The sequence below is a fragment of the Bactrocera dorsalis genome, chromosome 2 (genome assembly GCF_023373825.1).
Source record: "Bactrocera dorsalis isolate Fly_Bdor chromosome 2, ASM2337382v1, whole genome shotgun sequence".
Taxonomy (NCBI): Eukaryota; Metazoa; Arthropoda; class Insecta; order Diptera; family Tephritidae; genus Bactrocera; species Bactrocera dorsalis.
This window is the reverse complement of record NC_064304.1, coordinates 26059125-26080505: the sequence shown is the minus strand read 5'-3', so window position 1 is coordinate 26080505 and position 21381 is coordinate 26059125. Positions and strand designations below refer to the sequence as shown.

General features: G+C 34.1%; 8 protein-coding genes across 13 annotated transcripts in view; 4 read left to right on the top strand and 4 right to left on the bottom strand.

Annotated features, from left to right (window-relative positions):
* LOC105231098 (DNA polymerase alpha subunit B) overlaps positions 1 to 357 on the top strand; it is a 124686-nt gene extending 124329 nt beyond the window's left edge. The window contains exon 8 of the mRNA XM_049447607.1: positions 42 to 357. Coding sequence (XP_049303564.1) covers positions 42 to 188 — 147 coding nt within the window. The 3' untranslated portion in view covers positions 189 to 357. The remainder of the gene's footprint in view (positions 1 to 41) is intronic.
* LOC105231099 (dipeptidyl peptidase 3) lies at positions 250 to 4492 on the bottom strand. 3 transcript variants are annotated; one of them, XM_011212202.4, is made up of 8 exons: positions 4368 to 4492; positions 3261 to 3330; positions 2974 to 3190; positions 2584 to 2887; positions 1884 to 2485; positions 1534 to 1823; positions 1324 to 1466; positions 250 to 1259 (listed from the first exon to the last, which is right to left on the bottom strand). In XM_011212202.4, exons 3-8 carry the CDS (start codon positions 3147 to 3149, stop codon positions 402 to 404), a joined length of 2373 nt encoding a protein of 790 aa, XP_011210504.2. In that variant the 5' UTR covers positions 3150 to 3190; positions 3261 to 3330; positions 4368 to 4492; the 3' UTR covers positions 250 to 401. The 3 variants fall into 3 exon arrangements, with proteins under 3 accessions (XP_011210504.2, XP_011210508.2, XP_029408210.2); XM_011212206.4 differs by lacking the exons at positions 2974 to 3190; positions 3261 to 3330 and having other exon boundaries at positions 2584 to 2884; positions 4368 to 4457; XM_029552350.2 differs by lacking the exons at positions 3261 to 3330; positions 4368 to 4492 and having other exon boundaries at positions 339 to 1259; positions 2584 to 2884; positions 2974 to 3164.
* Positions 4493 to 4664: 172 nt separating this feature from the next.
* LOC105231097 (testis-specific zinc finger protein topi) lies at positions 4665 to 8124 on the bottom strand. The gene is made up of 5 exons (XM_049447605.1): positions 7220 to 8124; positions 6400 to 7130; positions 5987 to 6333; positions 5670 to 5926; positions 4665 to 5601 (listed from the first exon to the last, which is right to left on the bottom strand). Exons 1-5 carry the CDS (start codon positions 7698 to 7700, stop codon positions 4928 to 4930), a joined length of 2490 nt encoding a protein of 829 aa, XP_049303562.1. The 5' UTR covers positions 7701 to 8124; the 3' UTR covers positions 4665 to 4927.
* A 477-nt stretch (positions 8125 to 8601) lies between these two features.
* Positions 8602 to 9945, top strand: LOC105231095 (flavin reductase (NADPH)). 2 transcript variants are annotated; one of them, XM_011212199.3, is made up of 3 exons: positions 8602 to 8758; positions 8957 to 9135; positions 9198 to 9945. In XM_011212199.3, the coding sequence occupies exons 2-3, from the start codon at positions 9063 to 9065 to the stop codon at positions 9734 to 9736; spliced, it is 612 nt and encodes a 203-aa protein (XP_011210501.1). In that variant the 5' UTR covers positions 8602 to 8758; positions 8957 to 9062; the 3' UTR covers positions 9737 to 9945. The 2 variants fall into 2 exon arrangements, with proteins under 2 accessions (XP_011210501.1, XP_019847586.1); XM_019992027.3 differs by having other exon boundaries at positions 8606 to 8758; positions 8833 to 9135.
* Positions 9946 to 10011: 66 nt separating this feature from the next.
* On the bottom strand, positions 10012 to 11634 carry LOC105231094 (mediator of RNA polymerase II transcription subunit 6). The gene is made up of 4 exons (XM_011212197.4): positions 10922 to 11634; positions 10693 to 10867; positions 10535 to 10640; positions 10012 to 10469 (listed from the first exon to the last, which is right to left on the bottom strand). The coding sequence occupies exons 1-4, from the start codon at positions 11119 to 11121 to the stop codon at positions 10096 to 10098; spliced, it is 855 nt and encodes a 284-aa protein (XP_011210499.2). The 5' UTR covers positions 11122 to 11634; the 3' UTR covers positions 10012 to 10095.
* A 557-nt stretch (positions 11635 to 12191) lies between these two features.
* LOC105231093 (N-alpha-acetyltransferase 80) lies at positions 12192 to 15156 on the top strand. Of its 2 annotated transcripts, XM_049447614.1 has the most exons (3): positions 12193 to 12639; positions 13372 to 13487; positions 13608 to 15156. In XM_049447614.1, the coding sequence occupies exons 2-3, from the start codon at positions 13455 to 13457 to the stop codon at positions 14109 to 14111; spliced, it is 537 nt and encodes a 178-aa protein (XP_049303571.1). In that variant the 5' UTR covers positions 12193 to 12639; positions 13372 to 13454; the 3' UTR covers positions 14112 to 15156. The 2 variants fall into 2 exon arrangements, with proteins under 2 accessions (XP_011210498.1, XP_049303571.1); XM_011212196.4 differs by lacking the exon at positions 13372 to 13487 and having other exon boundaries at positions 12192 to 12639.
* On the bottom strand, positions 14772 to 19664 carry LOC105231092 (uncharacterized). Of its 2 annotated transcripts, XM_011212195.4 has the most exons (4): positions 18833 to 19664; positions 18508 to 18756; positions 17632 to 18360; positions 14772 to 17567 (listed from the first exon to the last, which is right to left on the bottom strand). In XM_011212195.4, exons 1-4 carry the CDS (start codon positions 19488 to 19490, stop codon positions 17260 to 17262), a joined length of 1944 nt encoding a protein of 647 aa, XP_011210497.2. In that variant the 5' UTR covers positions 19491 to 19664; the 3' UTR covers positions 14772 to 17259. The 2 variants fall into 2 exon arrangements, with proteins under 2 accessions (XP_011210497.2, XP_011210496.2); XM_011212194.4 differs by having other exon boundaries at positions 17632 to 18756; positions 18833 to 19663.
* Positions 19665 to 20114: 450 nt separating this feature from the next.
* On the top strand, positions 20115 to 21163 carry LOC105231091 (40S ribosomal protein S29). Its single transcript, XM_011212193.4, has 3 exons — positions 20115 to 20274; positions 20695 to 20794; positions 20862 to 21163. Exons 1-3 carry the CDS (start codon positions 20213 to 20215, stop codon positions 20868 to 20870), a joined length of 171 nt encoding a protein of 56 aa, XP_011210495.1. The 5' UTR covers positions 20115 to 20212; the 3' UTR covers positions 20871 to 21163.
* Positions 21164 to 21381: the final 218 nt, after the last annotated feature.

Here is a 21381-nt window from a genome sequence, read left to right as displayed (position 1 = left end):
TTGCAAGTCTTGAGTTTGATTAAATGTTTATATAATTGCAGGTGGTAAACGGTTGTTTGGCTATAAATCCCGGTCGTTTGGCCGACAGCAATGGTGGCACTTTCGCGCGTTTCGTTATTACGCCGCCGGCCAACAAGGATGAGACGAACATTTGCAACTTTGTGGCCTGTCAAATACGCAAGGTCTAGCACACATTTTATACAGCACATGCTAACTGTACAATGTTTTTTCTTAAGTAAAAAATGCATATTTATTTTTTTTTCATATATAATTTGTTGTAATACAAAAACAGCAATGTTCATGAAAATGTTTGTTTAACTAGAAATAAAACATACACATTCCTCATTATCGCTTCAATATGCTTATATATATTTATTATAAATTAACAGTTGTATTTGTTGTTAATTTCCAAAGGCACTTGGAAAGTATTTTTTCTCAGCTTCGACAATTTCCTCTAAAATGTCATCGATTTCCGTGTCCGGGTAACGTTCCACCCAGGACTTGATGTAACCCTCGTGTGTGGCGTCATACGTTTTCAGTTTCACTTTCTCACTCTCCACGTCCGTGTTGGCTTGCACCAAAATTATACGCGGTTTCTTATGCGCCAGACAAATGTCACGCCATTTCGCCCATGGATGCGAGCCGCCTTCACTGACCTCCGAGTAGTGTTCATACATTTCACTTGCCGCGGCGATATCAGCAGTCGATTTGTAAACTTGGAGTTTCTTTAGAAATTCTTCGATGGCCTTTCGGCCAACAGTCTGAATTTTTGTACGGTCCACTGTGAGACGTAAATTTTTACCATCGTCTGTCTCCTCGACGGTGACAAAGCCTTCACCCGCCTCCAGCAAAACCTTCATAATAACGAAGCGTGCGCGCGAGTGCGCTTGCATCCATTGTTTGGATTGTGGGTTGTACATTTCCAAAGCAACACCCATACCATTCCAAATTAAACTCAACCAGTTAATGTAAATGATTTTCTCCTGCTCAACAGGGTCCTTGAAACCGAAAATCTCCAAGATATCTGCTTGTAGTGAAAGATACGAGCCGACTGCTTCGGCGCGACATTCCTCATAGGAAGAGCCGATCGCGCCGAATTTCGTATCGTAGGTTTCGCCGGGTAAATACCAAGTTTTGATGGGCTCACCAGTAATGAGGTTTTTCGTGTTGTCTTTGTCAAAATTGAACTGACCGTTCTCATCTATGCGGAAGAGTTTACCGCTACCATGACCGAGCAACTCGTGCAAGCCAACTTGCACCTGAGGAGTAGAGACGTGTAGATTAAATAATTCTATTTTAAACAGGAAAACCAAGAAAGCTTACCTCGAAAGACTTCACTTTGTACTCCTTCATCAGGTCTTGATCTTCATCCGAAAGGAATGGAATGGGATCTTTACGGTTAATATTGGCCAACACGTTGCCAAGGGATACGTTTTTGAAGCCTTCATCCTGGCGGATTTCGTCATCTAAAAATCAGAAGCAAAGCAGAAAATTGTATATAAATTAGTTTTGAAATTTGTAAAAACTACATACAATTTGGAATGTTGATTCCTGCTGGTACACCACTACCAGCAAACGTCAGCACATCCAGTGAAGTGAAGTCTGGTTTCAAATACGTGTCTTTCTCGTAAGCTTCAGTCCAGGGCAAATATTCCAACAGCTTTTCTGCGCGTGCTACCAGTTCGGCGAACTTCGCAGAGCTTTCCTTGTTGACCATTGCCACAAAGCCCTCAAATTCGGCGCGTCCACCTGCTGGATCACGATATGTTTCAATGAAACCAATATAGGTTTCGATAACAGGTCCCTTATCCTTAATCCACCATCTGCAATAATAAGCATTAATATATTTGTTTCGAGTAAAATATGACGAGTTTAATAGGTACCTGGAGCCATCCTTATGATCGGCCAATGAGCCCTCTTGGAATGACTTAATATAATGTTCAATCATTTTTTGCTCATTTTCATTTGCCGCATACTTTTTCGCTTTCTCCAGATTTTTATTGACACGCTGTAAGAGCTTCTGATAGTCACCACGTGTTACACGAAAACTATTGCCATTGTAGCTCTCCAAGGGCAGAGTTATGCCATCCTTGTCGGAATTATCCACCGAACCCAACTTAATATCGTAAACAGTTTGGCCATTTTCGACCACTTTAAATGTACGACACATATAGGGTTCAATGCGCTTTGATGTTAACCACTCATTGACAATGTCGGCATCTTCTTTCGTACAGTTATCTGACCAATACGTCGTTATGCCGTTGGGTGCAAAACCTAAAACCTCATCGCGCGGTTTCAACGCATAGATGAGCGGAGCGGCCTTCTCATAGGCGGCTGATACACGCTTATCACTTGAATAGGCAGTTGATGAGCGAACAATCGTCTCGAACTTTTTCGCGTCCAAATTCGGAATGATTTTGCTGTCGCCCATACCTTTGTAGTTACCGGCATTGGCAAAAATACCACAAGCATAAACCAAGAAGGCCTAAAATAAAGCAGAAAGCTTGTTAGCAACACCACTCAATCACAATGAGCGCAAATTACATAACCTTGATTTTGAAAAATTCTTAAAAATTGACTTACGGTGAACTCATCTTCAGTAATGCCATTAGACAAAACCTTTGCTTTCAATTCCTCCAATGGTTCGGCAACAAAAATGCGGTGTAGAAATGAGAAAATTAACGGTGCTTCCGGACTAGACTGTATCAGCGCTATAAGACCACCGTCCCATGAAGCTTTACTGAAGTAGTGAGCGTAGAGTTTTTCCTTCTCAGTTAAACCCAAGAATGCATTTTTGCACTCCAAATCAGCAATCGGTTGTGTATTGGGCAAAACAAAATGTGCTGCGTTGGCGGAAGACATGGTGCGTATAAACGAAGTGTAGCTACTGAAATAACAAATTATGAATGCATAACAATCAAAAAGTCTCGAATAAATGTTTGGTATAAAATGTATAGAATAAATTGCGAATACCTTAAATTTAATTTATTTGTACTAATATTTGAAGTCTGAGATAATAGTAAGCTATTAAGTTTTCGAGCGTTCCCTGAATTTCCCACATCACCCAAATTTCTGGTAGGGACAGATAACTGAGTACCAATTCTGCGAATTGTTTTGTATGTCATTAAAGTTCTGCTAACGCTAAGCATTTTTGAGTTTTTTGGATGTCTAATAATTTCAAATTTTTATACTGAAAATAGATGTGTGAATTAAAACAAATTCAATTGTACTTTGGATTATCGGAAGAAGTTTGTACTTACATTTGTACTCGTTTTAGAAAAATGTCTATATCTAATTGGGATTTGTGGAAAATTTTGAAGAGAGCATTAACTGAAATTAGCGAAAAAGTTCATGTTAGCAATTGTGAAACGTAAGAAGAATTAGATTTAACGATAGTTGTTCAATATGAATTGAATGCGAATAACGAATGTAAGCAAATGTCTGTTCGTTAGTTAATTAGTTAATATTTTGGAACATAGTTGGAATTATGAATTTAAAATTTATTTTAAAACAGCTTTGAAAAGAACTACGTTTTTATGCAAATCAAAAAAATACACCAATAAAACTTTAGTTTAGTCGTGTTATAACAACAACGAAGGTGTACGTAATTGTAGTACATCAGAATTTGTTTATCTTCTGTTATCAGTATTTTCGCTTGTTGAAATAAAACCTATACACAAGTGCATATATCTTTTAAGTTATCTAAAACGCCATATTTTTCAAGAGATTTTGTATTTATGTTGTATGTATGTATATACTTAGTAGACTATTGCAATTCATTTAAGGAACCGACAGATTGGAGAAGTGCATTGTTTCTTTGCGGGTATTTACATATGTATGTATGTATATGCACTTTGTTAAAACATATCAATGGGTTATTTTTCATTAGCAAATCTCTATAATCATGCATATTTCTAAATGGGTATAAATTATTTTAGCTTATGCTCGTACAGCATTGATATATTTTCTATAATTTATCAAAAAATAAAATGTCATGATACAGGAAAATACAGTTCGGTTTATAATTTCGATATTATTTATAAAAGCTTAAATTATAAATATGTATGTATATAGTTACATATATTATGTATGCATATGTAACATATACGTGTTGTGAGTTGCATTTTGAGTTCTATAAGTGCCACGCGATACACATTAACCGGCTAATTATTGAGTCGGCGAATATAAAGATGTGTATCCACGTAAAAAGTGTTTATTCTTTCAGAAGTTTAACACATTTATAAAGCTAAAATGTTTTTTCATTTTGTAAAATCAAGAAAGCGATAACTATTTTATACACTAGTAATTTGCTCTAATTATTATATGTAAAATTATATTATTTTTTGGAATTTATAAAAGCATATTACCTTTCTAATAATTTAAAAAATGCTTGGCAATTTAACTTTCCTTTTAATTCGCGTTTAAAAAATATTCATTCACTTCCACAAATACTCAATTGAATAATAAAACAATGAGCGCGGTGACTCGGAATTTTACAATGAAATGAAAACAGCTGATTCAACTAATGTTAGAGTTCCCGAGTTTCTAAGAAATGTATAACAGTTTTGATAAACAAATTAGCTTTACAGTACAGCATACTGAAATATTCCACTTAAGCAAATGTAATATGTGAAGTAAAATTTTATTTTAATGACACGCTAATGTAAAAATTATTATTTTTATTTATTTATAATTCATTACATGCATAACCTACCTAACTATAGCACAAATTAAACTCATGGTGGAATCACAATTCATTTACAATATTTAAACATAAAAGCACAATATGGTTCATTCAATTACTACAATAAATTAGTTGATATATAAAGAAGGAATTTAAATGCAATGAGGCATCTTACGACATCATTAAGTATCATTAAGCATATTACATCTATAGGTGTATTTATCACAGAAATTATCTGCCTTTCTATTGCAACTGCTCCATGGCTCTAAGTGCAGACTCTTCATCAATGTCCGGAATTATGGATTCAAACATACTTTTTGGAAAAGCTACATTTCCGATCATGACAACTTCATTCGGATCTAATGATGGTTCTAGGCCATCAATTACATCATTGTTTACAGATGGCATACTCATAAGAGTTGGTGTTACAGTTGGTATGCCACTCATACTTATTGAGGCATTATTGGCATGCTGCTGTTGAACTACTACTTGAGCTGCAGCGGCAGCTGCGGCTGCTTCCAACTGTAATTTTTGCATTTGCATCATTAAACGAGCGTTCGCATCCAAGTGCGAATGTCTAGCCCTTATATGCTTGTCTCGATCGCCGCGTTGACGAAAATTCTTTGTACAAAACAGACAACCAAATGGTTTTTCACCAGTATGGATTCGTTGGTGATTCTTAAGCGCATCTGCACGATAAAAACGTTTACCACACTCTTCACATTCATAACGTCGCTCGCCCCGATGTATAAGACGATGCTGGTAGAAAACGGAGCCAGTTAAGAAGCGTTTGCCGCACACCAAGCAATGATAAGGACGTTCACCAGTATGACACTTGCGAATGTGATCATTCAAGTCGGGACGAATGGTAAATTTACGTGTACAACCGGGTTCTTTGCAAGCAAAGGGCTTTACCCCTGTAAAAGTTTAGTACAATAGTTTTTAAGATAACAGTAAATTCATAGATATTTTATAATACGCTTACCTTGATGAAAACGCAAATGCTGCCATAAGTGGCTGGATTGGGTATACGATTTCCCACACATATCACATAAGTATTGACGTGTTTTACTAGATGAACCAGTTCCATCTTTATCGCGTTTATACTTCTTATAATGCTTTTCTTCATAATGGGCCACACATTCTTGCGCAAACTCAAATACTACATCGCAGTACTCACAAGGTAGCTGTAGTACACCAAGGCATTTATTCAAACGGGGAAAGAAATGATAAGCAGTGTATCTGTAAAAATAAAAAAGGTAATTTTTTTATGAACTGATGCGCATTACATTTAATATTTACCTATGCTCATGTAACTGATCAAGGGATTGAAATTTATTCTCGCAAACATTACAAACAAAATAACGCTGTGTAGAAGCTTGATGCACCTTAAGATTCTCTCGCATAAATACACACTCAGCTTGCCAATGCGCACATATTTCTTTAGACGTGCGCATATGAATATCGCATGAAAAGCATTCAAAACGTCGTTCAGGCAAATGGCAAGCCGAATGTACAAATAAATAGGATACTTCTGAAAAAACGAAATCACAAAATTCACACTGTAAAATGCAACTTAAAATAACCATTTTGAGGTAAACAGGTGGTTTATCTCCATGAACTGTTAGCGGCCCCGCGCAACTATTGGTCTGTATTAAAATATTTATTTAATTTTTTATTCATTATCTATACCTCATTCTTTAAAAATTACTTACCTCCATCTTCAAGAAATTCATAGCATCGTCTACATAGGATTCGTACGGAATTTCAGCACAATTATCGAATTCTTTTTCTTCCTGCATACTTCCGGGAAAGTGAGAACATAAATGTTTGAACGCTGCAAATGGCTCAAAGAAAACTCTTCCGCATAGTGTACACTTAATGACAACTCGCAGCCCATTAACGCTCTGTAAGGAGCTACTTTGTGATGAAGCCGTTTTACCACCTGACGAAGCGCCTGGTGTTGGTATAAGATCCATTGCATGTTTCTCCATATGCCGCAAAAGGCCTGATGCATGCACGAACTTACGTTCGCATAATGTACATTCATGAGGACCATCTTGCTTTTTGGTAGCAGTATTCGATAAATTCGAGCCTGTCGATGTATTTGATGTATTACCCAAAGTACTACTCGAATTACTTGTATTGTTATTTATTGATGCATTAACGTCATATTTAAGTTCATCTTTTAAGAAACGCCGAATGCGTATCTGATTTTCGCGCAATAACCGAATGCATGCCGGTTCCGGTGGCAATAGAGGTTCTTCCTTGATTGGTTTATTAATAGGTGTAGATGCAGCTGGGGGGACGATAAGATTATGGTGTTCATCGTAATCACAAATGTGAGATTGAAAAGATATGATATCAAAGAGGCAGTTGCAATTGGAACACTTCACAATTCGATAAGCCGATGATGGAACATCGGGCGGAATATATAATTTAGTATCTGGAATTGAGAGTTTTTAAAAATTATTAATCATTGTATGTATATTTTCGTAGATCTATATTATTAGTTTTTATATTATGCACACATACCAAGCGGACTACTTTGAGGTTGTGTCTCCAGAAATTTCAATAGTTTCAATTCTTCTTCTGTTGCATCGAATGTCCCCGTTGTTTGTTTCACTGTTTCATTAACCATTACTGTTGGCTCGGGGATTGGTGTGGCAAATGGTGTTAATGGCACTGTGCCCACCAAATCCAAAAAAGCCGGCTCTGCGCCTCTACCAGTAATATTACTCAAATCGAGTACATCGTTTATATCGAAAGGAGGAATGTTTGTTGTTGTTGGTAATTTGAAGACTGATTCATAATTTTCCAGCCTTGATTTTGTTAAATCTTGCGGTTCCTCCTCTGTTATGCAACTAAGACTTCCGGAAGGAAATGTAAATGTTGCCGATGAATCTATAACGGACTTTTCTCTGTAATCAGAATTAAATTCTTTTAATTGTGCAAAAAGTTGTTCCGACAGCCAGGCGTCAGAATTTGTGAATTCCTCTTCACTTGTATTCATCATAATTAATTTATTTCAAATTGCAACTCATTAAAATATATTCGATGTTTTATCGGCTAAACGCTGTTTCTAGATACGTATATTGTTTTTTCCAAAAAAATATGGCGTCTTGACAAATTTAGCAAGCCTACTATTTGTATGTTACTCGATAAAGTTTATTTTGAGTGCACAAATATCTAATAGTGTTAATAATACAAAATAATGAGAATGAAAAGTATTTTGTGTGCACATAAGTACGTAATAGAAATATTTTGAATCGTTATAATTTAGAAATACATAACAAAAACTAAATCGTCCATTCAACTGTTTAAAAAATCTGTGCACTACATCAAATCTTAGGTTCGTAATAAAATTAATTGTAATTAAATAAAATTACAAGTTACAACTAATTTTTATTTATCATTGCAAAAAAATATATAGTTTTTGCTACATAAATTTTTAATAAAAAAAATCAAACAAATTCTCAAACAAAAAGTGTTGTTTATGATGAAAGAAAAGTAATAATATTATGTTTATAATAAAATTCCAGAAAACTTCTATCAATTGATTTCAAAAATATATTAACGCGCTATATATTTGAAGGTCGATGTATCTCATAAAGTTGGATATGTGAAAACATGTCATTATCACGGAAAGCACAAAAGAAAATAGAAACACCTACCAAGTAGGAATAATTTGCGTACTCCACAGGAATATATAATTCAGAATAAGTGGATCCATTGTTCAGATAAAAATGTATAACTTTTAATTTTAAATTAATAATAGTTCAACTTCATATGTAAGTATTTATTTAATTAGTTACTGTGTATTTAGTTACACAATACTTAGTTGATGCACAAATGATCATTTTCCAATTGGGATTCTCGAGGTAATTTTATTTGTTTATATCACTGACAAAACCAATTGGGTAGCAAATGTGTTTTTAAGCCGACATAGCAAAATAAATAAATGGGCTCTACGTGTGAAGTGATTGAACATTACACTGCAAATTAACAACACACATTTCCTTTGCTGTCTTCTATATATACTGAAGTAGAACCGCGTTAAGTATCAGAGCTAAGGTACTATAGTATAAATGAAACCTGACATTTTTACTTAATTAATTTTGTTGATTCATTTTGATGCTTTACTGCAGTGGGCATGAAATCTGTTTAGTATTTGTGAATGTCATTTCAAACTGAACAGTGTACCTCTTAAACATTCGTTAGCGATTTGGTCTATTATAAAGATAAGTAATTCTGCAATCTTATCTTTTGTAGTGCACTATTACTACCGTGAAAAGCTGTATCGTTAAGCAAATATATTGCAATCCTTTTATATTACATTGCCTTTGGAAGTGTTCCTGTGAAAAATAGCACGTGCATTATGCAACGCATAGCTGTCATTGGTGGCACCGGTATGACCGGTCAATGTGTAGTTGATTACGCACTACAAAAAGGTAAATAAGTTTTGTGTGCAAGTTTGTCTACATAATTGAAACTTGTTTTTTTTTACTTTCAGGATTAAAGGTCCGTCTTTTATATCGTAGTGAGAAAACTCTTCCCGATCGTTTTAAAGACAAAGTAGAACTAGTTAAAGGCGATGCCTTAAATTTAGAAGACTGTAAAAATGTTATTGACGGTGTTGACGGCGTTTGCATTATTTTGGGAACACGCAATAAGTTGGAGGCTACCACCGAATTATCAAGTGGCACGAAGAATTTGATTACAGCCATGAAAGAAAAAGGTGTTCGCCGTTTCTCCGTTGTAATGTCATCATTTTTATTCCGTCCACTCAATGAAGTGCCTGGAGTATTTCATAAACTAAACGAGGAGCACAAACGTATGCTGGAATTGACAAAGGAGTCTGGTTTAGACTATGTGGCTATCTTGCCACCACACATATCCGATGAACCATCTACCGATTACACAGTGTTACATGACGATGCACCTGGTCGAGCTATATCTAAGCATGATTTAGCAAAATTCGTTGTTGATTCATTAGAACAAGATGAACACATTGGCAAAGTGTGTGGAGTAGCAAAGAAAATAACGCAGTAACAGTATACGAATAAAGCCTCTATCTGTTCGCCGATATAATAATGTATTTGTTTGATTATACATTATTATGCAAGCGAAACTGCACAAAAGCAATTAACATACACATATGTATCTTTATATATACATATTTACCGTTGTATATTTAAATTATTATGGATTATGGTAAAGCGCAGCTATATAGAATTAAATAAATTACGTTTGACCTAAAACTCGTTTCTTATTTGGTCTCCTACCTAATTTGTCCGATAGGCGAGTTATTATCGAACGTTTTTGGATTCAATTAAATTCGCACATTTATATTTACGATTAATTATTTTGATAAGATATAAAAATTATAAATATTTGTAGGTAATTATGTTTTACATTTTTATTTTTTTTTCTGGCGGAGGTTTCATATCGATACCCTCGACCTTTGGCTCAATGCCACCTTGCGCAGTGTTAGGTGAAGGACTTGCCTCTGAGGGTACCGCACCATTATTAGAGGTAGTTGGATTACCAGCAACATTATTTGCCTCAGTTGGATTTACTTCTGCTGCTGTGTTCTGTAACTGATTTTGTTGTAACTGCTGTTCGTTTTGCATTTGTTGTTGATGTATCATTGGCGGTATCGGAGGTGGAAATTTGCGCAATAACTCTGCTAAAAGCATGTCAACCCTTTGCTTTTGAAATATTGTTCCGCTATCGTCTTTGTTCGATGAAGGGTCCTTTTTGTTACCTTTGGATTTATCTGAAACTGTAAATAAGACAAACTGTAATATATTTCCAAATTTTTGTGTAAACATTAATGCATTTACTGACGGGCTTTATTAGCAACGAAATCCCATGTGTAGCCTTTATTTGGATGATAACGGGAATAGCTGCTGGCTTCTTCGAAAGCTGATTGCAAATTCGTAACCGTAGCTAACTAAGATTTACTTTAACATTAATTACTCATTGTTAAATTGACTAGTTCTTACGATTCTTGAATTAATTACGCTTGCAAGATCAGGTGCTTTATAAACCATACCACCTATAATGTAGTAATCTGCCATTGGTGTCGCCTCTGTGGGACTATGCCGATGTTGCTTTCGTATAACATATAATATAGGTTCGGCAACGTGAAGCAGGATATATTCTACACCAACCATATTGCTATAAAGAACCATATTAAATGTAAATAAAAATTATATAATTTAAATATCATACTTAAGATGCTCCAGGCTCAACCGTTGCATACGAATAGTTTCATTATTGCAAACCCTGTCATAAAAGGGATTCGATTTGCGACAAAAGTAATCCATAACAGTGGCTGGACTCAGTGACGCCATCATTTGTGTATCGTGCCACGATACCCATAGCTGATTCTCTTGTGCTATGGGCTGGGGTATCTGTCGTCCTGGCAGCATTTTCAAATGTTATAATTTTAAATAGCACTTTCCACAATTGTTTCTTTTTTTTCGCCGGTTGTGTCTTTGCTTTTTTATCACTTCTTCCTTAATGGCTAATTGCACCGCTTCAGGGTCAAAGTGATGAACTTGAACGACAAGTGTCACTTCCTTTTCTCTCTATTTGCACAGATGCAAATTGTTTATGTTTTATTTTTAGTTTATGTTGACTTATTTTTAATACAGATTTATTTATTGTTTGTTGTGTAATAAATCTATCGCAGTCGGTCAGTGAACGCTGGCACAAAACGTGAGGGCGTTATAGCAAATAAATTTATCAACAGGCACGCGACACAAATTCAGGTGAGTCACTACGATATACTTTCACTTTTGGCATTGTTGTATGTCTCTCTTGTGTATTGTTATAAACCCTCTGTTGTAATTTTTTATTTACAAACAAAATTCGTTGTACTACCAAAATTAACAAATCGAAAATTGTCAATAACAAATGCGCGAGTTGAAAATGTACTTGAAAACAGCTGTGAACTGGGTTGCATTGTCAAGAAAAAAGTGTAGTAAAAAAAAAATATGTGTTAACGCAGCTAAAATTCATGATTAAGAATTTAATAAATAGACTTTTTAGACGGTTACACCACGTTTATGAATTAATTTCCTAGTAGTAATCATGAAAGAATTGTAATGTATTTCCTACTTTTGTTTAATTTTAATAAATAAGATTTTGACGCTCGGCAATACTGGTCAGTGTTGAGTTCAGCGAAATATGCAACCAATTGTTGATAGATTTTTAGAAGAACGATAAAAATTTCAAAATTTTTTAATTAACATTATTGTTAGCAGAAACCAAGTTTTCACTCATAAAATTAACTTATACACAGTAGCCTTATGACGTCAGAGTGTTTAAGATTTTCATTCGTTGGTACAAAAGTAAATATTTTCAATAACAATGCTTGGATTCTTTAATAATGCTTCACTGTACAGCACTTTTTCACTTTTGGTTTTATGTTCCAAATTCGCTTGGTTTGACGAATCAGCAACTCAAAAGATAATAAGAAAAACATTTTTGACACTACTCTCCCGTTATTCTTTATATTACTTTACCTTCCTTTTGCAAAAATCTATTTATAAAAGTTTGTTTTTTATTATTAATTTGGTGATTTGGCGCCAGCTGAAATATATTTTTCAGCAAAACTTTTACGCAGATTTATTAAATGCAGATCTGATTGAATTTGTTCAAAAAGCTTTGAATTAACATATCAACGAATATTAAAGATAAAGATATTATTATACAATACATAAATTGTGCGAAATATCTAAAATATTAATTAAAACCACTAGTGGAACCATTGTCAAAATTAAAAAAAGAAAGGAAAATAATAGAAAACAATAGTTGGCTATTCGCTAATTAATAACATACATAGGCATTGAGGCAGTACCAATTTGGGCAGTTCAATCAGTTCGTTCTTTACAGTCCGTCGTGGCGTTTCTAAAGAAGAGCAACAACGAAGAAATCACATTATGGTAAAAATCAATTTAATAATCGTTTTGTGTTTCATATTTTGTGTTGGTAATTTAAAGTTAATTATTGTTGCGAATGTTTATTATAAATTGAGTGTCAAGTTTAAAGAAGTTTCGCCATTTCAAAATGTTCAGAATTTGTTGACTCATTGCCAGTTGAATGTAGCGTCTCCACCTATTTTGCCACTACCTTAATATTACGTCGGTGTGTTATCTCCACATGGAAGTTAAAAGTATCAGTTTAATTTCTTATAACATTTTTGGAATAGAAGAAATAATATTATGTAATGTAGCGGGTTTGGTTAAGCCACTTTAACTTGTTTACTTGATCTCTATTCAAGGCGGTTGAATAGAACCTTGAAATTCACGGACAACCGCCTTGCGCTCCAACAGATTGCTCATATAAATATTTAATTCTAATGTGCTCGCAGAAAATATATGTAGAAAATGTCGGCATATATATATTTTGTGCGAAATGGTTTTATTTTTGGAATTTTGAGTAAATATTACATATAGCATAGCTTATTGTTTAAACTGTTTATTTTGGCAATAGGCAAATGAAACATTTTTATGTTTTGAAAATACATATTGAACGTTTAAAGAAATTTCAAAATTGTTATTTTCATACATTGTTTCTGTTAGGTGTTTGCCATTTGTTTTTGTCGTAAATGTGTTATTTATGTCCCTATTACATTTTATCTGCTTACAAAAATATCCGTATTATATGAATTGTAGAATTTTAGCAACGCTTCACTGCCTTCTACAGTGGTGGAGATTATCAAATTATATAGCCTCTCTACTTACACCACTATTAAACTATGCGCTTCATTAAGTCGGAACCGTACTATGAGGTATCCATTACACCTTATTTATTTCATAGATTTTCTTATTTATTTTAGTATATTATTTGTAAATATGATAATTGCATAAAATGAATGGTTGCGATAATCAACAAATTTAATTGATTTCAGGGTCTTCCACCATTTAATGTGTCGGGTAGCCCCTTCAGTGTTGTTCCTATACACAACTATCCCGAGCTAATGAAGAAGACATGCGAGCTGATTAACTCTGAATGGCCGCGTAGTGAGACGGCTCGCATGCGATCGCTTGAAGCTTCCTGTGATACACTTCCCTGCAGCTTAGTTTTAACTACGGACGGGATGAATCGTGTTATAGCTCATTGTAAGTTAAGCCAGATACCGTCCAAAAAGATGGCCTGCTTTATTGAGTCGGTGGTGGTAGACAAAAGTTGTCGTGGACAAGGTTTTGGCAAATTAATTATGAAATTTGCGGAAGACTATTGTCGCATCGTATTGGATTTAAAAGCCATTTACTTATCAACCATCGATCAAGATGGCTTCTATGAACGTATCGGTTATGAGTACTGTGCGCCCATATCGATGTATGGGCCGCGTCATTGCGAACTGCCTAGTTTGGAGAATGCCAAAAAGAAATACATGAAGAAAGTCTTATAGATATCAATGCCAGTATTTTTGCGTCAAACAAAAGGAATTGCAAAAATTAATGATTGGGATATTGGTGAAATTACGAAGAGAATGGAGATCACTTCAAGAGGAGGCAAGGTTTACACGCTTTACAGCTTTTAAAAAGTTAAAAAGATAATATACATACATATAATTAGAAATAACGCTATATCGAAGAAACGCACAAGCCTTTGTCGATATTAACAAATTAAATTTGTTATGATTAAAGGAAATGAACTACGGACTGTAATATAGAAATATTTAGTTGTTAAAAATAAGATATTGAAGTGAACGTTGCGCCAACTCGGTGAACTATCAGTTATCTCTTCGAATTTTTCGCTAATCTGCAGCTAAACGCTTTGATATACTACAAATAATTCCATTAATATGCATAATTACAAATTTTTACTGATATTGATTTCCAAATATTGCTTTTTAATTGTATTTCTTTTTATTAAAGTTTCAGTTCATCTGCTTTGATATGCTAACAAAAAAGCTTTTGTTTTGCTAGCTCTTCATCAGCATTATTCTTTCTGGCACTCGCTACATTTATTATTGACTTTTGTTTTTTTTTTATTATTTTGAAATAGACTTATTTTTATTTTCATAAAATTTAATCTTTTATTTTTACAAAATCGCAAGATTGTTTAATAATTAATACAGCGCAGATGTGTTGTAAACGTATCAAAGCAATTATAAAATATATTGAGAGCGAATCAATCTGCCACATAATATCACACGTTAAAATCTTCCAACAATACTTAAACATAGTGTATGTATGTTTGTAGTTTATATATACAGTACATTCTTTTGTAGATATTGTTTAAGAATGTAATTGTTAACAATGCTTTGTAGGTTTAGTAATACATAAGTATTTATATTAAAAATCCAAACTGAAAAGTGAAATGAACACAACGCCGCATACATGTATGATTATGTAGACAACAACACAATGAGTTTATTAAATATAAAACACGAGTTGATGATAATTGATAACAATAAATAACATAGTATTTAAATACAAATTACTATTGTATATATTTTTTTATATCAAATTGATTGGTAAGCAAAAAAAGTTAAATATTAATTTACTAATTGTAGAACCAGAAAACATTCCTAAAGTAAATCCGAGGAATGGTGTCCAGTTGACAGTCCCTGGCCGTATAAAAATCAGAGTCCGCTCCGGCTAATTAGATCCGACTGTCGTGGGAATGGTTAACTTATTAATATTCTACTTTGATTTATACAAAAACACCGAATTAATTTTCCGGGTGGATACATCATTCTGATATTTGTGTCATTCATCAATACACAAGATACTACAAATGGGACATGTTTTGAGCCACTTAAAGATCATATACAGCCAAAATTATAATTTTTCTGGCACAGAAGAGCGAGATGACCTGAAAATAGCATACGAATTTCATCTATCAAGTTCAAGTTCGCGGCGACATAAAACACCAGCCATTGCCGATATTATTTATAATGTAACCTACAAACACACATATATGTGAGTATGTATGTTTGACTTTCAGTTGCATGCCTTGCCACAAAGTAGACAACAAAAACAAAAAGCTGAAGAATATTTAGGTTTGGCGAAGCAGACGATGTAAGCACGACGGTGTAAGACAATCAACAATTCAGATTAGAAATTTGGACGTTGATGAAATGGTTGTGTCTGGTTATTTTCATTCTCGTCTGCCTATTGCTGCAACAAACAATATGATGCAACAAAAGCACTAAAACCACTTACATATCTGAACGTAGCACTGGCGAGATGTGTAAAGTACATATAGAGGTGCTGACGCTTATACGCATATGTATGATATATTTAAAGATGTGTAGTGATGCATCTGGCGTAGTTTCTGGCATGCTACGTTAAGCGTTTAGAATGTATAACGTGTACATGTACATAGGATAATGTGTACGTTTGTGTAGACTCGTGAAAAAATTTTTAGTGCTCAAAATTTGCGGCACGTTTCATTTTTATGTTTACATGTTGAAACACTTGTAAATTTGAATAGAAAATGTGAATTCGCATTTTTGGCAATGACCACCAATTTTCCACCGGAAGGGAAATGATCACAAAAATTTCCGCATTAGCATTGTCATGTATTTGGCAATTTTGATTGGGCGAGCATTCAAAAATCTGAATTTATTGTGTGGAAAAGGGAGGGAAGATCTCAGCCAATTAATAATTTTAATTGCTTTAAATAACATTTGTCAACGATTAATGCTTAGATTGTCAGACTTTCGAGTGCAAAATTAAATGCAGAAACAAAAACTGCATCTTCCAGAAAAAATATTAATCGAAATATCGTTAAATGTGGTCCTATTTCTTAAAAAAAACCTTAACTACGGTTGCAGCTTCACAAATATAAAATTTTAAGACAAGATCTGGATTTGATAGGCCACTTTGACAATAATCCACGTCAAATTTCGAGAAGACATCTCGTCAAATAAAGAAGTTGTTTGACCAAGGATTTTTGACACCGATCAGTTTGTATGGTTGGGTAATAATCTGTGTCATATTTCGTTAAGATATCTTGTCAAATACAAAAGTATTTCAATAAAATAACATAATTTTGTTTATGCTATAGTGGTCTGTTAACGGCGGTTGCGACAAATGAGCAGCTCTTGTGGAGAAATGGACGTGTTTAATATTTCAGATCTATATCTAAATTGTTCATAATATAAGGGAAACGATTCGATTTTGAGTATTTATTGATATTTATGTAGATTTATTGATATGTATTGAGAGTTACAGTCAGATTAAAAAAAAATTAAAAATCTTCACGTCTTACAATACATATCAAAGTATAATTTCACAGTGAAATTATGCACTAAAATTTAGTTCTTACATGTGAAGTTATGCACATAAATTAATGAAAATCATGAAGTGTGGCAATCTTAATTGCGTTGTTATGATTACGTTTAATTAAATTACTAATAAAAACAAAAAAATCAAAAAATCGAATAGACCAAAGTTTTGACAGAAAAACTTCGTGGCCGTGGCGTCAAACACATAGCAATTGTTTGTAAATAAAAAAAAAGAACGGAAATTAACTACAGAAAAATTAACATAAAAAATAAATATATAAAAATTGCGAAATGCGCGTCTAATAAAAGAAAAATCGCTTTACTGCGTTTGCTTTGTAGCCGATGTATTCGCATTTGTGGCAATCTTCCGGGCATCGATTTCGTCGTTGCTTTTTGGAGTTTCAGTATTTTTAAAATGCACCGTCATATTATGCTGAATATGATCCATTATACATTTAAATGACATCTTACAGATGTGACATATAATGGCTTTATTCGGTGTACGATGTATACCAGCATGAGCTGTTGTTTTCTTTACCATTCTTGCTGCGGGTGGCGCCATCTCTGGCAATAAACCGTCTACTGCTGCAGCCGCAGTGTTCGCTATTATGGTAATTTCAGCAAGCGCTAAAAAAATATAAAACATAATTTAATTTTTAATCATACTGTATTTAAAATATTTTTATTTTACCTTTTTTATCATTTGTGGAATCTGTAGAACTTACAGAAATGCTACTCAAATCTGAGTGAGAACGCTGTGGCGGTACATTCGTCAATGTATTTTGTATTTGTGAGTTTATTTTAGCACCAGAAGTGTTTACATGGAAGACCGAAGGCAATTGAGCCTTTTCAACATGATCCATTTCATGGAATTTTAACTTGCGCTTATCATTTGGTGGTATTTTTGGACAATTTTGCAGCAGGTGTATGTGTAAAGCACGAAGTAGTACAAACTTTTTATCGCAATATCTACATTTATTTCCATTATTTGAATGTGTAATTGATGAAGTTGTACTCGCAGCGCTTGTGTTAGTTTTCTTAACAAATGCTGGTACACCATCACCTTCATGAGAACGTTTATGTGCATCTAAGAGTGACTTAAGGCTAAATTTACAACCACAAACTTTGCAAACGAAAATGCTTTCGGGTTTCGCGGTTACAGTTGGCCGAGTTTTCGTATTCGATGCAGTTAATGGTGGAACGTTAGCAGCTTTAGCCGGCACTACGGGGTACATGGACTTTCGATTGGCCGGTCCTTGCTTAGTAGATTCAATGACTGGCTTTTGTGTACATTTTGTATTTACCTCGGTTTGTACTGTTCTACCTATTGGCAACATACTTTTGCGATTGTTGTGTGATAGCCCTGTGGGTATGGTACTTTTTCTGTTTTGCTGCGTGTTGGGTAAAACAGATCGTCGAGCTATTTTACGTGCGGGACTGTTTAATGTGGTCTTTACCAATACCGACATACGTTGAGTAAATGCAAAAGGACGTTTTTCACCTTGTGATGCTACACTAGATGGTAGCATTGATGAGCGTCCTTTTGGATTATACGAAATAGACTTACGCGTATCCGAGAGAGATGTTGTTTTAGATTTATCGTTCTCTGTGATTGTAGCTTCAGCGAATTTCAACACCTTGTTCATCAATTTTGGAATTTCCTTAATCTCTTTGTCAATATTTGATTTTGTGCCAATATTGTTTAGTGTATAACGATTATTTGGATTCATAGAAATTCTTGATGGACGATTAGCTTTGAGATCAGGTTCGCATAACGGCTTCTTAATCAGTGATTTCCTTTTGTTTATATCTGAAACTATATAGGTGTTTATAGTAATTTCATCAAAATTATACAAGAGACTTATAAATAAAATATAACAATTTGTACATACCTTTAATTTCTGGTTTTTCTGGATCCCGTGGTAGTTCGTCAGTTATTGGTATTTTACTGTTGGTGGCCTTTGGTGTTGTTTCTTCAATGTTTGGCTCTTCCTTATGTTTACTTGTATTTATTTCGTCAACAACTGATGTTTCTTCTATTATTGTCCGTAGTGAGGCTTCGTCGTTTTTATTGGATATTGCTGTTACCTTTTTAGCAGGTAAAGCATTTTCCTTATCTGTGGCATTAACTTTTTTGTCATCCATATCCATAAAAGCAAACTTTAGATCCACACATCTTTCGGCGCCGGAGCCGCGTACAACTTCAACACTACGTAATAGCTGTTCCTTGGTGGGTGTCGAGCTGACAACATTATATTCTTGCAAAATACGCTTTGGTAAAGCAGTGAGCTTTGAACACGAGTCTATATCCTTAACTGATTCTAGGTAGTTCAAATGCGAATCTAACGCCTCCAGCGTGCTATTCTGATGAATTTCCTGAGAATTTTCAACAGTTGCCTCCTCATGGTCCATGTTTGACAACATTGAAAGATCACATGTAGTAGCTTCCAATGTTTTATAAGCTGCACTTGAAATGCTTGAATCAAACGACAAATACATGGACACTCCGGTAGTATTCGCTTCACTAAATGCTTGCCTAGAGATATCCATTATGCGTTTTTGTTTTAATGTACGTCAGAGTCACAATTTTTTCAAAACAGATTCGTAAAACTATAAATTTTTGAAAATTCACACAATATTAATAAACAACAATTTTCCCAAAGCCCGCTAAGAATGCATTTATTTTTTCATCTTCTTCTTCGGTTTTATCAAGGCGTTACTTTTTAAAAGCCGCTTACCTGTCAAATATCTCTACCCCAGGGTTGCTTCGTTGATCCTTTTACAGTTGCTTTAAAAGGTGTGTTTATATACGAGTATGTATTAAAAGATAAATGAAAATATTAAACTATATTCATAGTAGTACACTCATTTCGAATTATATTTAAGAAGTTGATTTACAATATTTTCTTTTTTGAATGGTCTAAAATTTTTTCAACCCTGGTGGTGCGCTGTTGCATGTAAATTTGTTAATAGTAATGGAGCAAAGAGATTTGAGAGAAATAAATTTGTATATTGCATATATACTCAAAACTGTACAATATGAAATATGAAATAATATGAAACACTCAATTCTGTATAATATGCGCAAAAAATTAAGAAATAAATTTGTGCGAAATGAATAAAAAGTGGAATGTATGAAAATTACAAAATGGCAACATTGTGTGCTGCCACTTTCGAAATATGTTTTAAAAGTTCACCACACCCTTTTCAACATTTCGAAGCTCGACGGCCATATTTCCTTTCTTTTGGATTCTTGAAGTGAAATAGCCAACATGGGTTTCGCAAATCTTTGGTATTCTCATCCACGTAAATACGGCCAAGGCTCAAGATGCTGGTAAATATTTTATAAATAATTGAATAAGAAAGGAAAATTTCATCACCGATGCAAAATTCCAGCATGTCGCTAAATTTTAACTATGTGAAGTATTTGAGGTTATGTCAAAATACATAGTCAATGTGCCTTTGGTGCTGAGGTTTTCATTTTTTACATTGAGAATATGCTGGAGTTTTGGCAATAGTGTGCCCCCGGTTGAGTACGGAAATCTCGTAAAATTAATCATTTATGATTTCCTTAATTGAGGGTGGCAAAAGTAATTTGGTTACTGAACGATTTTTCTACTTGGTTGCTTTCATGCGAAAGTAGAATTGGTACAGTAATCTATACAGAAACACTTGCACAAATAAAACATGTTTACATATGTCTCTGAATAACACAAAATATTGTTCCTAATACATATGTTTTAAATTTTTATAGCCGTTCCTGCTCTAACCGACATGGTTTGATCCGCAAATATGGTCTGAACATCTGCCGTCAGTGCTTCAGAGAGTATGCCAATGATATTGGCTTCAAGAAGGTAAGCACCAAAACCATTTGATTTTACTTAACAATAAATAAATTGTATTGTATTTATCTACTTACAGCTCGATTAAATTGAGATAAATCTCATCAGATGACACCAACAATATATTGGGTCATCGAAATATTTTCACATATTAATACAAGTAGTTTGTTGGAAAGACAAACTACATGAATTAATATGTGGGCAACAACAGCAACAGCAGCAACAACAACATCATTTGAAAGTTTGAATAAGAGGCAATGGAATTGAAAAACTAAATGGTTTTTCAAGGAAGTGAGCGCGAGTACAAATAGTTATTTACTGTGAAAGTGAAATCACTTATTTGAGCTTTCCGATGAAAATAAAACATAACAAGAAGAATTATGTATAAATTTTTTTATTTCAACACAAGTTATAATGCCAGCATAGTGTGATGCTTGAAAAAGCAACAGTTTATTATAGATATTCAATGGCACACGTTTGTGTAGCTTTTCGTAATTCTTTGAAGGGTGATGTCCTAAAAAGACAATTTTACGAAAATCTCGGCAATTATTAATTGAGTTACAGCTTGGTATCCCATGAGATCATTACAATATTTTTAT

What these genes read in the sequence shown, in the direction of transcription:
- LOC105231099 (XM_011212202.4), bottom strand. Translation starts at nt 3,149, where the DNA reads ATGCTTAGCGTTAGCAGAACTTTAATGACATACAAAACAATTCGCAGA. An exon ending in ACAAATAAATTAAATTTAAG is followed by an intron (nt 2,888 to 2,973) that starts GTATTCGCAATT and finishes TTGTTATTTCAG; the next exon opens with TAGCTACACTTCGTTTATAC. An exon ending in TTACTGAAGATGAGTTCACC is followed by an intron (nt 2,486 to 2,583) that starts GTAAGTCAATTT and finishes GCTTTATTTTAG; the next exon opens with GCCTTCTTGGTTTATGCTTG.
- LOC105231093 (XM_049447614.1), top strand. Translation starts at nt 13,455, where the DNA reads ATGCGCTTCATTAAGTCGGAACCGTACTATGAG. An exon ending in AGTCGGAACCGTACTATGAG is followed by an intron (nt 13,488 to 13,607) that starts GTATCCATTACA and finishes AATTGATTTCAG; the next exon opens with GGTCTTCCACCATTTAATGT.
- LOC105231091 (XM_011212193.4), top strand. Translation starts at nt 20,213, where the DNA reads ATGGGTTTCGCAAATCTTTGGTATTCTCATCCACGTAAATACGGCCAA. An exon ending in GGCCAAGGCTCAAGATGCTG is followed by an intron (nt 20,275 to 20,694) that starts GTAAATATTTTA and finishes AAATTTTTATAG; the next exon opens with CCGTTCCTGCTCTAACCGAC.
- LOC105231092 (XM_011212194.4), bottom strand. Translation starts at nt 19,490, where the DNA reads ATGGATATCTCTAGGCAAGCATTTAGTGAAGCGAATACTACCGGAGTG. An exon ending in AGAAAAACCAGAAATTAAAG is followed by an intron (nt 18,757 to 18,832) that starts GTATGTACAAAT and finishes ACACCTATATAG; the next exon opens with TTTCAGATATAAACAAAAGG. An exon ending in TTCCACAAATGATAAAAAAG is followed by an intron (nt 17,568 to 17,631) that starts GTAAAATAAAAA and finishes ATATTTTTTTAG; the next exon opens with CGCTTGCTGAAATTACCATA.
- LOC105231097 (XM_049447605.1), bottom strand. Translation starts at nt 7,700, where the DNA reads ATGATGAATACAAGTGAAGAGGAATTCACAAATTCTGACGCCTGGCTG. An exon ending in ACCTCAAAGTAGTCCGCTTG is followed by an intron (nt 7,131 to 7,219) that starts GTATGTGTGCAT and finishes TCTCAATTCCAG; the next exon opens with ATACTAAATTATATATTCCG. An exon ending in TGAATTTCTTGAAGATGGAG is followed by an intron (nt 6,334 to 6,399) that starts GTAAGTAATTTT and finishes ATTTTAATACAG; the next exon opens with ACCAATAGTTGCGCGGGGCC.
- LOC105231094 (XM_011212197.4), bottom strand. Translation starts at nt 11,121, where the DNA reads ATGCTGCCAGGACGACAGATACCCCAGCCCATAGCACAAGAGAATCAG. An exon ending in GCGTAATTAATTCAAGAATC is followed by an intron (nt 10,641 to 10,692) that starts GTAAGAACTAGT and finishes AGTAAATCTTAG; the next exon opens with TTAGCTACGGTTACGAATTT. An exon ending in TTTCGTTGCTAATAAAGCCC is followed by an intron (nt 10,470 to 10,534) that starts GTCAGTAAATGC and finishes TCTTATTTACAG; the next exon opens with TTTCAGATAAATCCAAAGGT.
- LOC105231095 (XM_011212199.3), top strand. Translation starts at nt 9,063, where the DNA reads ATGCAACGCATAGCTGTCATTGGTGGCACCGGTATGACCGGTCAATGT. An exon ending in TGATTACGCACTACAAAAAG is followed by an intron (nt 9,136 to 9,197) that starts GTAAATAAGTTT and finishes TTTTACTTTCAG; the next exon opens with GATTAAAGGTCCGTCTTTTA.